The 13,206-nt window shown below is 45.3% G+C and overlaps 1 protein-coding gene across 5 annotated transcripts in view; it reads left to right on the forward strand.

The window, feature by feature from the left end:
* The window catches only part of LOC139584139 (folliculin-interacting protein 1-like), a 33,759-nt gene that overhangs the window by 13,112 nt on the left and 7,441 nt on the right, over positions 1–13,206 (forward strand). For 3 of the 5 annotated variants that reach the window (XM_071415696.1, XM_071415664.1, XM_071415677.1), the window contains exons 2-11: positions 860–989; positions 3,713–3,862; positions 5,939–6,039; positions 6,467–6,541; positions 6,686–6,777; positions 8,038–8,121; positions 8,952–9,023; positions 10,121–10,256; positions 10,810–11,011; positions 12,592–12,677. In XM_071415696.1, the coding sequence (XP_071271797.1) occupies positions 3,719–3,862; positions 5,939–6,039; positions 6,467–6,541; positions 6,686–6,777; positions 8,038–8,121; positions 8,952–9,023; positions 10,121–10,256; positions 10,810–11,011; positions 12,592–12,677 (992 nt within the window). In that variant the 5' untranslated portion in view covers positions 860–989; positions 3,713–3,718. The remainder of the gene's footprint in view (positions 1–859; positions 990–3,712; positions 3,863–5,938; positions 6,040–6,466; positions 6,542–6,685; positions 6,778–8,037; positions 8,122–8,951; positions 9,024–10,120; positions 10,257–10,809; positions 11,012–12,591; positions 12,678–13,206) is intronic. The other 2 variants (XM_071415671.1, XM_071415687.1) reach the window with 2 other exon arrangements.

Below are 13,206 nucleotides of genomic sequence, written 5' to 3' on the forward strand. Positions count from 1 at the left end.
GGATAACTTGATTAAAAGTTCCTTTAGATTAGAGGCTTAAGAACTAACCCCCCCCCCCCCCCCCCCCCCAAGTGAATGAGGTATGTAGGTTATACTGTGACTGACACCAGTGTTTTGGTAAACAGCATGTCACACACACGCACTTAGCCCAGACCAGTACACATCCCTGGCCCTGAAGGACCACAGTAATGCAGAGAACACAAATACCAGTGGGCTGTGACTAATGGTATTGACAGGGAGTTAGGACAGCTAAGCTCCCTCACCCCCCCTCAAAACAGTGGCATTTAAGAGGACCCCTCACAGACTCTCCAATAAACAGCTAGAAATAGGCCTATCCACTCCCTGCTTCCCATCCCTCAGATTTGAGAAAAATCCTCCTCTGTTTCGTCTCTGTCCATCACTTTTTTTTTTCGGCCCTCCAAACCAAACAGGCCCTGTGGTGGAGGCTGGGGGGTGGCCATAGCTGTCTCTGCTCCCCATCAGGGAGGCGGCAGAATGAGGGGAGGAATGGCCGCAATGGCACGACGGGCATGCCCACCGACCGAAAGGGCTGACCGCTTAAGAGGACTTATTAACCAACTGTCAGTCCATCACTGTGAAACTGTTTTACTTTTTTATTATAATTTATCCTTTATTTGATGGAGTTTACCTGGGCCATTATGGACCTCTGCTTGGTTCTGGTATTCTGACTGGGTGAAGACAGGTCTGACTAAGGAATGTCTGTCTTTACGTGCTGCTGATATTTTGTGAGTCAGTTTGATAGTTTGAGTAACAGGTCTACATTTATTGCTAGTAGTGCCAGCATGCTCATATGCTTCATGCTTGTCCCCCCCCCCCCCATCTCTCTCTCTTTCTCTAGCTGGTCATCCCCACAGCTGGACCCTAGCCAGATCAGATTGATAGTGTACCAAGACTGTGAGCGACGGGGGAGAAATGTCCTCTTCGACTCCAGTGCCAAAAAGAGGAGTGCAGAGGAAGCCCCTGCCTCGGTGAGTGACACTTTGGTGAGGGATATGGGGGGCGATGTGTCTGTCTTGTCTGGGGAAGATGTTTTATGAGGCTGTACACCATAGTGTGGGGGAAATGGGTAATGCTGTCTAAAGCTCCTGTGGCTGTATTAGAGAGGGCTTGACCGGTTTGAACTGGACCTCTTATCTCCAATAATAATAATATCAACTGACACCCGCCACCGATGTGTAAACATTCCTCCAGACTCACATGACCAGTCTGAGTCTCTATCACACATCTTCAGCCCTTTTGGCATTGCGCTGTCATGGGTTGCTGCAATGTACTTTGGTGTTGACAACACCCCAACTGCTTGACCTGTATCACCCTTGTGTCCAAATAGAACATGTGTATTTACTTTAACAACCTATTGTAAATGTTTGTAATAAAAAGCAATATGAGTTTATTGGATAATGGCCACAATTAGCTAGGCCTGTCTATGCAACAAGTGTGGGTACTATGTTAGTCATTGCCATTCAATGCATTCTGCAGCATGATTAAGGTTTAGTTTGCTCCTGTGTGACCCCTGTCACATGATGGTTTTTTGCCTGAGGATATTGTTTCTCCCTAGAGAGGTGGAGAGCAAGTTTGAGTGAGTTAGCTTGAGAGCTAGAGAGGGAGGGAGGGGGAGTAACGAGGTTGTACAAGCTAGAAAGAGGGTGAGCAGTGAGTGAGTGCGAGAGGGGGAGGGAGTGGGTGCTGCAGAGAGGGAGGGGGAGCAAGAGAGAGGGGGAGGGAGGGAGGGAGAGCAAGAGTGCGGTTGCAGCTCCAGCTCACGAGTTCCTGAGGAAGTCATATGACAGGCACTCACATGTACCAAGCCTTTGTGTACTCTATCAGGGTGTGGCGAGACATTTGTTTGATGTGAGCCATTACTAAAGCAAAGCAACACACGCAGTCCAGTATAATAGGGTGCCATTCTCTGCTGACAAATTAAGTCACATCACATGGGGGGGGATAAGATTTGTGTTTTAATCTGTATGGATTTAAGACGAACAGAAATAACTTTGAATGCTCTGACATCAATCTCATTTCGTGAGATACAGAAAGCCTCTTTGTTGGTTGTGTTTGCGTAGAAATACGAGATAAAGCTTTGATAAAGGCTTGATTCTTTATTTTTTTTATTTACATTTAACGTCACTAACACTTTGGTTTCTTAGGAAATTCCTCAATGCACTGTATTTGTTATTATCATTATTTAAGCAATGTATGTCTATAAACATCAATCATTCAAACATGAACAGAAGAACATTTTTGTCGCTCTACGTGCATATTTTTGGGGGGAACGATTGTACCGCTAAACTATTGAATTCCATCCGGGTGTGTATATGTGTAATTATACTGTCAGACAATTCCTATAAATGTGCCCTCTGTGCAAAAGATATCCAGCGTTTATGTTTAAAGATCAGTCAGAAGCTCATCAAACCTAAGACAGGCAGTATGCTTCTTATTTATGTGAAAGGCCATGACAAATACTAGTGTTGTTTTTGGGGGGGGGGGGGGGTGTATGCGAGAAACTCAAAGGACCAGGGCCTTATTTTATTCTACAATACTACTACATACATTACATGACCAAAAGTATGTGGACACCTGCTCAAACATCTCATTCTAAAATCATGGCCATTAATATGGAGTTGGTCCCAACCTTTGCGGCTATAACAGCCTCCACTTTTCTTGGAAAGCTTTCCACTAGATGTTGGAGCATTGCTGCGGGGACTTGCTTCCATTTAGCCACAAGAACATTAGTGAGGTCAGGCACTGATGTTGGGCGATTAGGCCTGGCTCGCAGTCTGCGTTCCAATTCATCCCAAAAGTGTTTGAGGTCAGGTCTCTGTGCAGGCCAGTCATGTTCTTTCACACTGATATCGACAAACCATTCTTTATGGCCCTCGCTTTGTGCAAAGGAGCATTGTCATGCTGAAGCAGGAAAATGCCTTCCTTAAACTGTTGCCACAAAGTTGGAAGCACAGAATCATCTGGAATGTCATTGTATGCTGTAGCGTTAAGATTTCCCTTCACTGGAACTAAGGGGCCTGAACCATGAAAAACAGCCATTATTCCTCCACCAAACTTTACAGTTGACATTGAGGAAGGAAGCGTTCTCCTGGCATCCGCCAACCCAGATTCGTCCATCGGACTACCAGATGGTGATGCGTGATTCATCACTCCAGAGAATGCGTTTCCACTACTCCAGAGTCCAATGGCGACGAACTTTACACCACTCCAGCCGACGCTTGGCTTTGCGCATGGTGATCTTAGGCTTTTGTTCGGCTGCTCGGCCATGCAACCCCATTTCATGAAGCTCCCGACGAACAGTTATTGTGCTGACGTTGCTTCCAGAGGCAATTTGGAACTCGGTAGTGAGCGTTGCAATCGTGGACAGGCGATTCTTTCTTTTTTTACACGCTTCAGCACTCGGCGGTCACGTTCTGTGAGCTTGTGTGGCCTGCCATGTTGCCGCTGAGCCGTTGTTGTTCCTAGACATTTCCACTTCACAATAACAGCACTTACATTTCTAGCAGGGCAAACATTTTACGACTTGATTTTATACACCCGTCAGCAACATGTGTGGCTGAAATTGCCAAATCTACTAATTTGAAGAGGTATCCACATAATTTTGTGTGTATATATATATATATATGTATATGTATATGTATATATATATGTATATGTATATGTATGTATTATTTGTTTGGTCCTCCCCCAGCAGAAGATGTGCAGTAGTGAGGCCCAGATGAAGGTGTTTGGGAAGTGCTGCCAGCTGAGGCCTACAGGGGGCAGCTCCAGCTCTCTAGACAGCTCCTCCTCCTGCGCCTCCGAGCCCCGGGAACCCAGGGAACAGGGCCTGCGCTTCCAGGTGAGAACATACTGTTGGACAGAGAGGCGTACTTGACTCGAGGCCTGTTTTGGCATGCGAAACACCATTGGAAAGGAGATTTAACTCTCTAGTACATCTCTATGGTTAAGAATGGTCCCTCTGACACCTCACACGCTGTTTGGATAGATGGGCCACAGCTCCTCAAAGCATACCACTGAGAGCTATTTCATGATCAAAAGACACTGACTTGAACCCTAATAGTTTGACATAAAGTGTTTCCCTATTGCCTGAGGCAAGTAAACTGAACAGTCACTCATGGACATATGTTTTTTATATACATACATACATACATACATACAGTTGAAGTCGGAAGTTTACATACACTTAGATTGGAGTCAATAAAACTAGTTTTTCAACCGCTCCACAAATATCTTGTTAACAAACTATATTTTTGGCAAGTCGGTTAGGACAGCTACTTTGTGCATGACACAAGTAATTTTTCCAACAATTGTTTACAGAGATTATTTCACTTATAATTCACTATCACAATTCCAGTGGGTCAGAAGTTTACATACACTGTTGTCTGTGCCTTTAAAAGGCTTGGAAAATTCCAGAAAATTATGCCATGGCTTTAGAAGCTTCTGATAGGCTAATTGACATCATTTGAGTCAATTGGAGTTGTACCTGTGGATGTATTTCAAGGTCTACCTTCAAACTCAGTGCCTCTTTGCTTGACATCATGAGAAAATCAAAATAAATCAGCCAAGACCTCTGACTAGACCTCCACAAGTCTGGTTCATCCTTGGGAGCAATTTCCAAATGTCTGAAGGTACCATGTTCATCTGTACGCAGCCGTCATACCGCTCAGGAAGGAGACGCGTTCTGTCTCCTAGAGATTAACGTACTTTGGTGCGAAAAGTGCAAATCAATCCCAGAACAACAGCAAAGGACCTTGTGAAGATGCTGGAGGAAACGGGTACAAAAGTATCTATATTCATAGTAAAACGAGTCCTATATCGACATAACCTGAAAGGCCGCTCAGCAAGGAAGAAGCCACTGCTCCAAAACCGCCATCAAAACTCCAGACTACGGTTTGAAGCATGGTGGTGGCAACATCATGTTGTGGGGGTGCTTTGCTGCAGAAGGCACTGGTGCACTTCACAAAATAGATGGCATCATGAGGAGGAAAATTATGTGGATATATTGAAACAACATCTCAAGACATCAGTCAGGAATTTAAAGCTTGGTCGGTAATGGGTCTTCCAAATGGACAATGACCCCAAGCATACTTCCAAAGTTGTGGTAAATGGCTTAAGGACAACAAAATCAAGGTATTGGAGTGGCCATCACAAAGCCACTCCAAAGCCACTGTGTGGGCAGAACTGAAAAAGCATGTGCGAGCAAAGAGGCCTACAAACCTGACTCAGTTACACCAGCTCTGTCAGGAGGAATGGGCCAAATTGCACCCAACTTATTGTGGGAAGCTTGTGGACAGCTACCCAAAACGTTTGACCTAAGTTAAACAATTTAATGGCAATGCTACCAAATACTAATTGAGTGTATGTAAACTTCTGACCCACTGGGATGTGATGAAAGAAATAAAAGAAATAAAATTTCACATTCCTAAAATAAAGTGGTGATCCTAACTGACCTAAAATAGGGAATTTTTACTAGGATTAAATGTCAGGAATTATGAAACTGAGTTTTAAATGTATTTGGCTAAGGTGTGTGTGATTGCGAAAATAACCAAACTGCAACGACTTCCAGTAGCCTACAACTGATATTTCTGGTTCCTCCCCATTTGAGTGAAAGGCAGACCATTTATGGCAGTCATGCAAGTTGAGCCTGCTCTGAGAATTGTTTTACGGATCATTTCTTATTTGTCCCCTATGTGTTGGTGAAAGGCAGGCAATATATGGTTCTCTGCATGAATAGCTCATTTACATTTGAGGGCAAGTGATCAAAGTGTTTGGGCAACCAAAAAATAAATGTCTTTCAGACTTTAATGTCAATCCAATGTATTATGTTTCAGTCTTGACTGCAGAAAACCATGCAATTTACTTGCCCTCTCTGTTCTCCTTTCCCTCTCTCCCCTTCTCCTCTCCTGTCTCTCAGGGGTCACGGTGCTCCTCTGACGCCAACATGTTGGGGGAGATGATGTTTGGCTCTGTGGCCATGAGCTACAAGGGCTCCACACTCAAAATCCATCAGATACGGTGAGATCCAGGCGGGGGGGGAGAGATTGTGTCCCACAGCACTTTGAACTGGAGCTCTAAGAAATGTACACAGCAGCTGTCTTGATGTGTTGTCATTATTGAATAGTGTAATAATAGTGAAGACATAACTATCAAATAACACATATGGAATCATGTAGTAACCCAAAAAGTTTTAAACAAATCACAATAAATTTTAGATTTTAGATTCGTCAAAGTAACCACCCTTTGCCTTGATGACAGCTTTGCACACTCTTGGCATGTCCTCAATATTATTCTACAATGTAGAAACTTGTGAAAGTAAAGGAAAACCATTGAATGAGTTCAAACTTTTGATTGGTACTGTACATCACACGTCAGGAGCACTAAGTCATCATGAATCCTCCCCCCCCCCTATTTTTCTCGCCCTTTCTCCCTTGTCTGTTCACAGGTCGCCCCATCAGCTGATGTTGAGTAAAGTGTTTACAGCCCGAACAGGGAGCAGTGTCTATGGCAGCCTTAACACGTAAGCCCTACTACCACCTTCCCTCATGTATCTGTCTCTCTCCTGTCTTTCTCTTCCTCCTCTTTTCTATACTTGCTCCATCTATCTCGATCTCTTCTACTGATGCCCTTTGAACCTGTGCCATTGTCTGTGTGCTCCTGGCAGACTGCAAGACAGCCTGGAGTTCATCGGTCAGGACCCCAACGCTCTGAGGCCGGATCAGAACACTGTGGCCAACGGTCTACTGGGGAACATAGGTAACCACAACCACAGTACAACTGACTGGTCTGGCACCTACGATGTCTCACACATGAATGGATGTATACTGTTAATATCGACACCTATGGGTTTTATTTTATTTTGGTTGTGCTGAAGCACTGTTTTGTTTATCTCCGTTTATCTATCATGTCTTTGTTTATCGTTTTATCCATGCATAGACACAGTTAACTTCCAAAATAAAGGAAACGCCAACATGAAGTGTCTTAATAGGGCGTTGGGCCACCGCAAGCCGCCAGAACAGCTTCACTGCGCCTTGGCATAGATTCTACAAGTGTCTGGAACTCCATTGGAGGGATGCGACACCATTCTTCCACAAGAAGTTCCATAATTTGGTGTTTTGTTGATGGCGATGGAAAACACAGTCTCAGGCACCGCGCCAGAACCTCCCATACCTGTTAACTTGGGTTGCGATCTGGTGACTTGAGACACAGACACACCCTTGAAAACCCCTATGCTCCTTTGAGACTCCTCTTTCAAAGTCACTGAGAACTCTTCTTCTATGGTAGCCAAAATGAATGGGCCACTTGGCATTTTTATACATTACCCTAAGACTGATTTGAATGTTAATTGCTTAATTAACTCAGGAACCACAATTGTGTGGAAGCACCTGCTTTCAATATACTTTGTATCCCTCATTTCCTCAAGTGTTTCCTTTATTTGGGCAGTTAACTGTATGTGATCTGTGTTGCAAATCTTTATCAGACACTGGCTCTCTTTTTACGTGTGTCACATGTAAATTGACTTTACCTGAATTGATGTGTATTCTCCAGGCAAACTGTTTGTTCCCTTTCCTTGAACGTCCATTTCAGGACAGTTTAAAACAGGCTGACTTGAATTTGCCAAGAGTTCTCCACTGGAGCCTGTGCCTCTAGAGATTTATGATGCAAACACAGATCTTTTGGCAAATTCATCTCTTGTTTTCTCTCTGTCATCCCCACAGAAAATACACTCTCCTCTACAATTTCGGAATGTTTTCTAAAAAGTATTTCGCTGTGAGGTTGTATTTTCTGTGCGGGATCTTGGTCCACCTGACCGACTACTCTCCGTGGCAACTAAATATATCCGACGGACGTTGCGGTTCCGTTGTGGTCACATTGTGGTCCCGGACTGCTCCAGGTTGTCTGTCTCCGTCGGGGTTAGAGTGCCTACATGGTAGTCGGCCTCCTGCTTCTCTACTAACAGTGGTTCATGTCCGGTTTTGTTTTGTCTCTTCTCCCTGTTCGTTTTGTGCTGCGCAGGTTTATCTCAGCTCTGCAGCCCGCGGCGGGCCTTCTCTGAGCAGGGCCCTCTCCGCCTCATCAAGAGTGCCTCTTTCTTTTCAGGTTTGCGATGTGCTTGTGTGCAGTTGCATGCATGTGTACGTACGCCGCATGTGTCAGCAAGTGTATTACGGGGCATGGTCAATATCTGCTTTATGGTTGTTGTACCCCTCACTTTCCTCACTCCCTCCTACCCTCTGAACCATAACCTCTCCATCCCCCCTCCTCCTTTTCCTCCCTCCTTCTCTGAACCGCCGAAACCTCTCCCCTTGTGGTGATTTACGTATAAATAGCCTCCTTGTGACCCTCTGTAAGCCACTGCTAGGTGGCACGGCATGTTGCTCCCTAGCTATGCTATAGTGGAATGTTCATAAGGTGCAGGCCACGGTGGGCGGGGGGCAACGGCGCGTTGCAGCAAAGCTTGTGTTGATTTGACCGTAAATCATATCAACAGCACCACACTAAACAATGCCTTGGCCACCACATTTTTCTGCACTCGTAAACTATGGCGTGAACTTTCCCTTTGTCATTTAGCCTATTGTGTTCACGCCGAGGTTAACCTCTGCGAACGTACATGTTGTTTGTTGTGTATCTCCGATGCTACTGCTGCTGCACCTGCTTCAACACAGAGTGGGGTTAGAGTGAACACAAACCACAGTACCCTAGTAGAGGGCCCTGTAGCAAGTGTCTTGCACTGTGGCGGTATGTAATTGGTGGACTTGGTCATTGGGAAATGAATGTTCTGTGGTAGCGAAGGTTGCCCCTTGCTTTGAGAGCGGTGGTGGGTAAAGCACTGGCACCCCTCCCGGCTTGCGCTCCTCAGTGGGCCGAGTCGACCTGGTCTGTTTCTCAGTCTTTCCCCTTCTCTCTCTCCCTCTCTCTCTCTCCTGCAGGCCACAGTAACCCCATGGATATGCCGGGCAGAAACCTGTACGACGAGAGAGACAGTGGAATCGCCAGATCAGGTAATGCCTATTAACTAAATCCAGGATTAGCCTTGCTAGACACCCTGCACTGATCCGAAGCCTTATATGTCTCTCTGAGATGTTGCGCCTCGGTTACTTGGTTTTAGTACTAGATTCACCTCACTGGTGTGTCCTCTCTCGCTGAACCATCTCTAAACAAGAGTGCTCTTACAACTAATGGGTTTAGATGAAGCCACATTCCTCTGGGTCACGGCTGTAGACCAGTCAGCTCCACACAGCATTTCTTTCTCTTCAAGGTCAAACTGGATTGATAGTGTCACCACGGCTGCATCCCAAATGGCACCCTGTGCCCTACACAGTGCACTACGTTTGACCAGGGCCTTTCTAATGGAGGCATGGCGCAGATGTTAACGGCCACCCTTTTTTTCCATTCATTGACCCCCACTGCCACCATGTAGCCATCCTTCATGGGGGTGTGGAGGAGAGAGAGATGCTGGAAAATCTTGTGCAGTGGAAACTGACCCCCAGCCCTGGCATTGCCAGCATGAGAGGAATCTCACTTTCTGTCAACCACCCGCGTCACAGGCAGATGCTTAAATATAGCACCTCCCAAAACCTGGTACTAGTAAATGAGGTTCTAATTTGGTCCCCTCTACCACACACACACACACACACACACACACACACACACACACAAAAGCTCCCCTTCTCCTACACCCATACACCTCCCTAGTCCTCAATCACAAACATTTGGCATGCCTCCATTGATCTATGCCTACGTGGTGCCTGGTATTGGGTCAGCTTTCCTTGTGACTGTGAGGTGATATTGAATGTCCCAGCCATGCTGTAATAATCAGGGAGGGCTGTGGGAAGCTGAACGAATGCAGTGCAGATGTCTGCTATGTGAGTTTCCCCTGTTCTGTTGTGTATGAGTAACCTTCCTGACTGACTCACTCTCCCTCTTTTCTCTGTTACCCTCCCCCTCTCTTCTATTCTCTCCTTTTGTTCTCTCCTTTCTCATTCCTCAACTCCTCTCTTTTGCTCTCTACACTTCTATGGCTCTCTGTTACTCCCATTTTCCCCTCTGTCATTCCTCTTCTCTTACTCGCTCTATCCATGCCTCCCTCCCTCCACAGCGTCTCTGAGCAGTCTCTTGATCACTCCGTTCCCCTCCCCGGGCTCCTCCCTCACCAGCAGCCAGGCCAGTAGCTACCAGAGACGCTGGCTCCGCAGCCAGACCACCAGTCTGGAAAACGGGGTCTTCCCAAGATGGTGAGACAGCGGCTCAACACAATGACACACATTCCCCTTCTGGTGTCCCCCCCCCACCCCCCACCAGGGCCTCTCGAACGCCCATGTGAAGTGGAGCCCCTGAGGACTTCCTCAAATTCCAGCAGGCATCGCTACTGTATATACAAATGACTGGACTGGAGGATCATAATACTGTGTGGGACCACTGGCCCCTCCCTGAATTCTATCTACACCTATCAATTACAGGACACCAAACGCACTGTCACTGGTGTTGGCTTAATAGTACATGACCAGTTACAAATTACATTTAGGTATTTCATCGTATCGTTTATTCTGGGAGTTGTCCCTGTTGAAGAGTATCAACTACTCTTGGTGTTCTATCTATCCTGATTAGTGAGTGAGTACTATAGTCTATTGTTCTCCCCCTTTTCCAGGTTGAGATCTTATGTCAAGGCATCATTTACCTCTCTCCTTTGACATTTGCCTGTTAAGAATACTGGCGTTCACTTCATAGTCACGATGTCTCTGTGTCCCCCGTAGAAATTATGTCTGTTTTTTTCCCCCCCTGCCCCAGGTCTGTGGAGGAGAGCTTTAACATGTCGGACGAGAGCGGCGGTCCTAGCTTGGGCGTGGCGAGAAAGAAGAAGATAGCCATCGGCGTCATCTTCCTCCTCTCCCAGGACGAGGAGGAGAACAGCAAGTTCCAGGACTTCTTCTTCTCCCACTTCCCCCTCTTCGAGAGCCACATGAACAAACTCAAAAGTGCCATTGAACAGGTGAGGAGCTGCTCCCATAGATATTGTTGTCGGTGTGTGGAGAAGTCTCCCTGGCATATTTGACAGTGATGGTAGATATACAAAATGATATGTTGTGAACGGAGAGGGGGAGGCTTTCAATCAGACTTGCTCAGTGTGTTAAACATATACAATGTATGTGGGCCTGAGATGGAAAAGTAAAAACCATCTTGTGTTAAATCTCGACTTCTGTTAGATCTGTCAGCGCCATGTGTTTTTTTTTTTACAGTGCCTTCAGAAAGTATTCACACCCCTTTTTCCCACATTTTGTTGTCACAGTCTGACTTTAAAATGGATTAAAGTGAGTTTTTCTCACTGGCCTACACACAATACCCCATAATGTCAAAGGGGAATTATGTTTTTTGAAATTGACAAATTATTCAAAAATAAAAAGCTGATATGTCTTGAGTCTTAAGTATTCAGACCCTTTGTTATGACAAGCCTAAAATGTGCTTAACGTAATAAGTTGCATGGGACTGACTATGTGCAATAATAGTTTTAACATGATTTTTGAATGACTGCCTCATCTCTGTACCCCACCCATCTGTACCCCACCTTGCAAAGAAGGGCACCTATGGGTAGATGGGTAAAACAAAATAAGACTGAATATCCCATTGAGACTAGTGAAATGATTAATTACACTTTGGATGGCGTATCAATACACCCAGTCACTACAAAAATACAGGCGTCCTTCCTTACTTAGTTGTCGGAGATGAAGGAAACCGCTGAGGCAAATGGTAACTTTTTAAAAGAGTTTTATTTTTGTGCTGAATACAAAGTGTGTGGGGCAAATCCAATACAACACATTACTGAGTACCACTATCCATAGTGGTGGCTGCATCATGTTATGGGTATGCTTGTAATCGTTAAGGACTGGAGAGTTTTTCACAGGCAAAATCCAAGAGGAAAACCGGGTTCAGTCTGCTTTCCAACAGACACTGGGAGATTAATTCACATTTCAACAGGACAATACCCTAAAACACAAGGCCAAATCTATACTGGAATCGCTTACCAAGAAGACAGTGAATTTTCCTGTGTGGCCGAGTTACAGTTTTGACTTAAATCTGCTTGAAAATCTATGGCAAAACCTAGTTATCTAGCAATGATCAACAAAAAAAATAATGTTTGAAAGAATAATGGGCAAATCTTTCACAATCCAGGTGTGGAAAGCTCTTCGAGACTTACCCAGAAAGACTCACAGCTGTTATCGCTGCCAAAAGTGATTCTAACATGTATTAATGTATGAATTGTATGAATTTTTATCTAATCAAGATATATTAATGTTTTATTTTTCATAAATGTTTTACAAATGTTAAAATTGTTCTTCTACTTTGACATTAGCGTTTTTTTGTGTAGATCGTTGACAAAAATGGACAAATCATTTTTAATACCACTATGCAACACAACACTGTGGAAAAAGTAAAAGGGTGTGAACACTTTCTGAAGGCACTGTATCCAGTCTCTGTTCTTGTCAGTGTGTGTAGTCTCAGGGGGGGTCCCTGCTCTATCTTCTCCCTCTCTAAGTACATGCCTCTAAACATGCCTCTGTTCTCATTTACAAGGCCATGAAAATGAGCCGGCGATCAGCTGATGCCAGTCAGAGGGCTCTGGCTTACAGCCGCATGGTGGATGGCCTCAATGAATTCAGGTGAGTTACTGTTACTGTCATGTGTTTACTGAGACTGAAGCAAACCACACTGACAATGTAGCAGAGGCAAATCCCTTAGCTTGTTAGCTAGGAGCCTGGGCAAGGAGGGAGGACAGGTGGAGGCATAATTTGTTGCCATAGGGACTCTGTATATTTCCTTTTATCTAACATATATCAAAGTGTCGGGGAGCAGTAGATCATTAATCCATACCTTAGTTTAAGTTAGTGTGACGTAGATAGCTTCTGACCTTCCTAACATTGGGCAGCGTCCCCACAGGGTGTTCTCACAAGCACGGCCAAAATAAGCTCATTAATAATCTGCACTGTAAGCAGAGAGGGAGCATGCAGTCCCTACCTGTCCTGTCCACACTCGCACACGGTGACGACAGGCCAGCTACACCCCTGCTGCTCCCAGTGCATGCTGGGAAATTCCCTGCTGCAGAGCCACTGACGCGGTGGGAGGGGAGGGAGAGACGTGTTGGGCACAGTGTGAAGGCTTCCCGTTGCTGCAGTCATATGCCTGCTGGCG

Source organism: Salvelinus alpinus, chromosome 1, assembly GCF_045679555.1.
Source record: "Salvelinus alpinus chromosome 1, SLU_Salpinus.1, whole genome shotgun sequence".
NCBI lineage: Eukaryota > Metazoa > Chordata > Actinopteri > Salmoniformes > Salmonidae > Salvelinus > Salvelinus alpinus.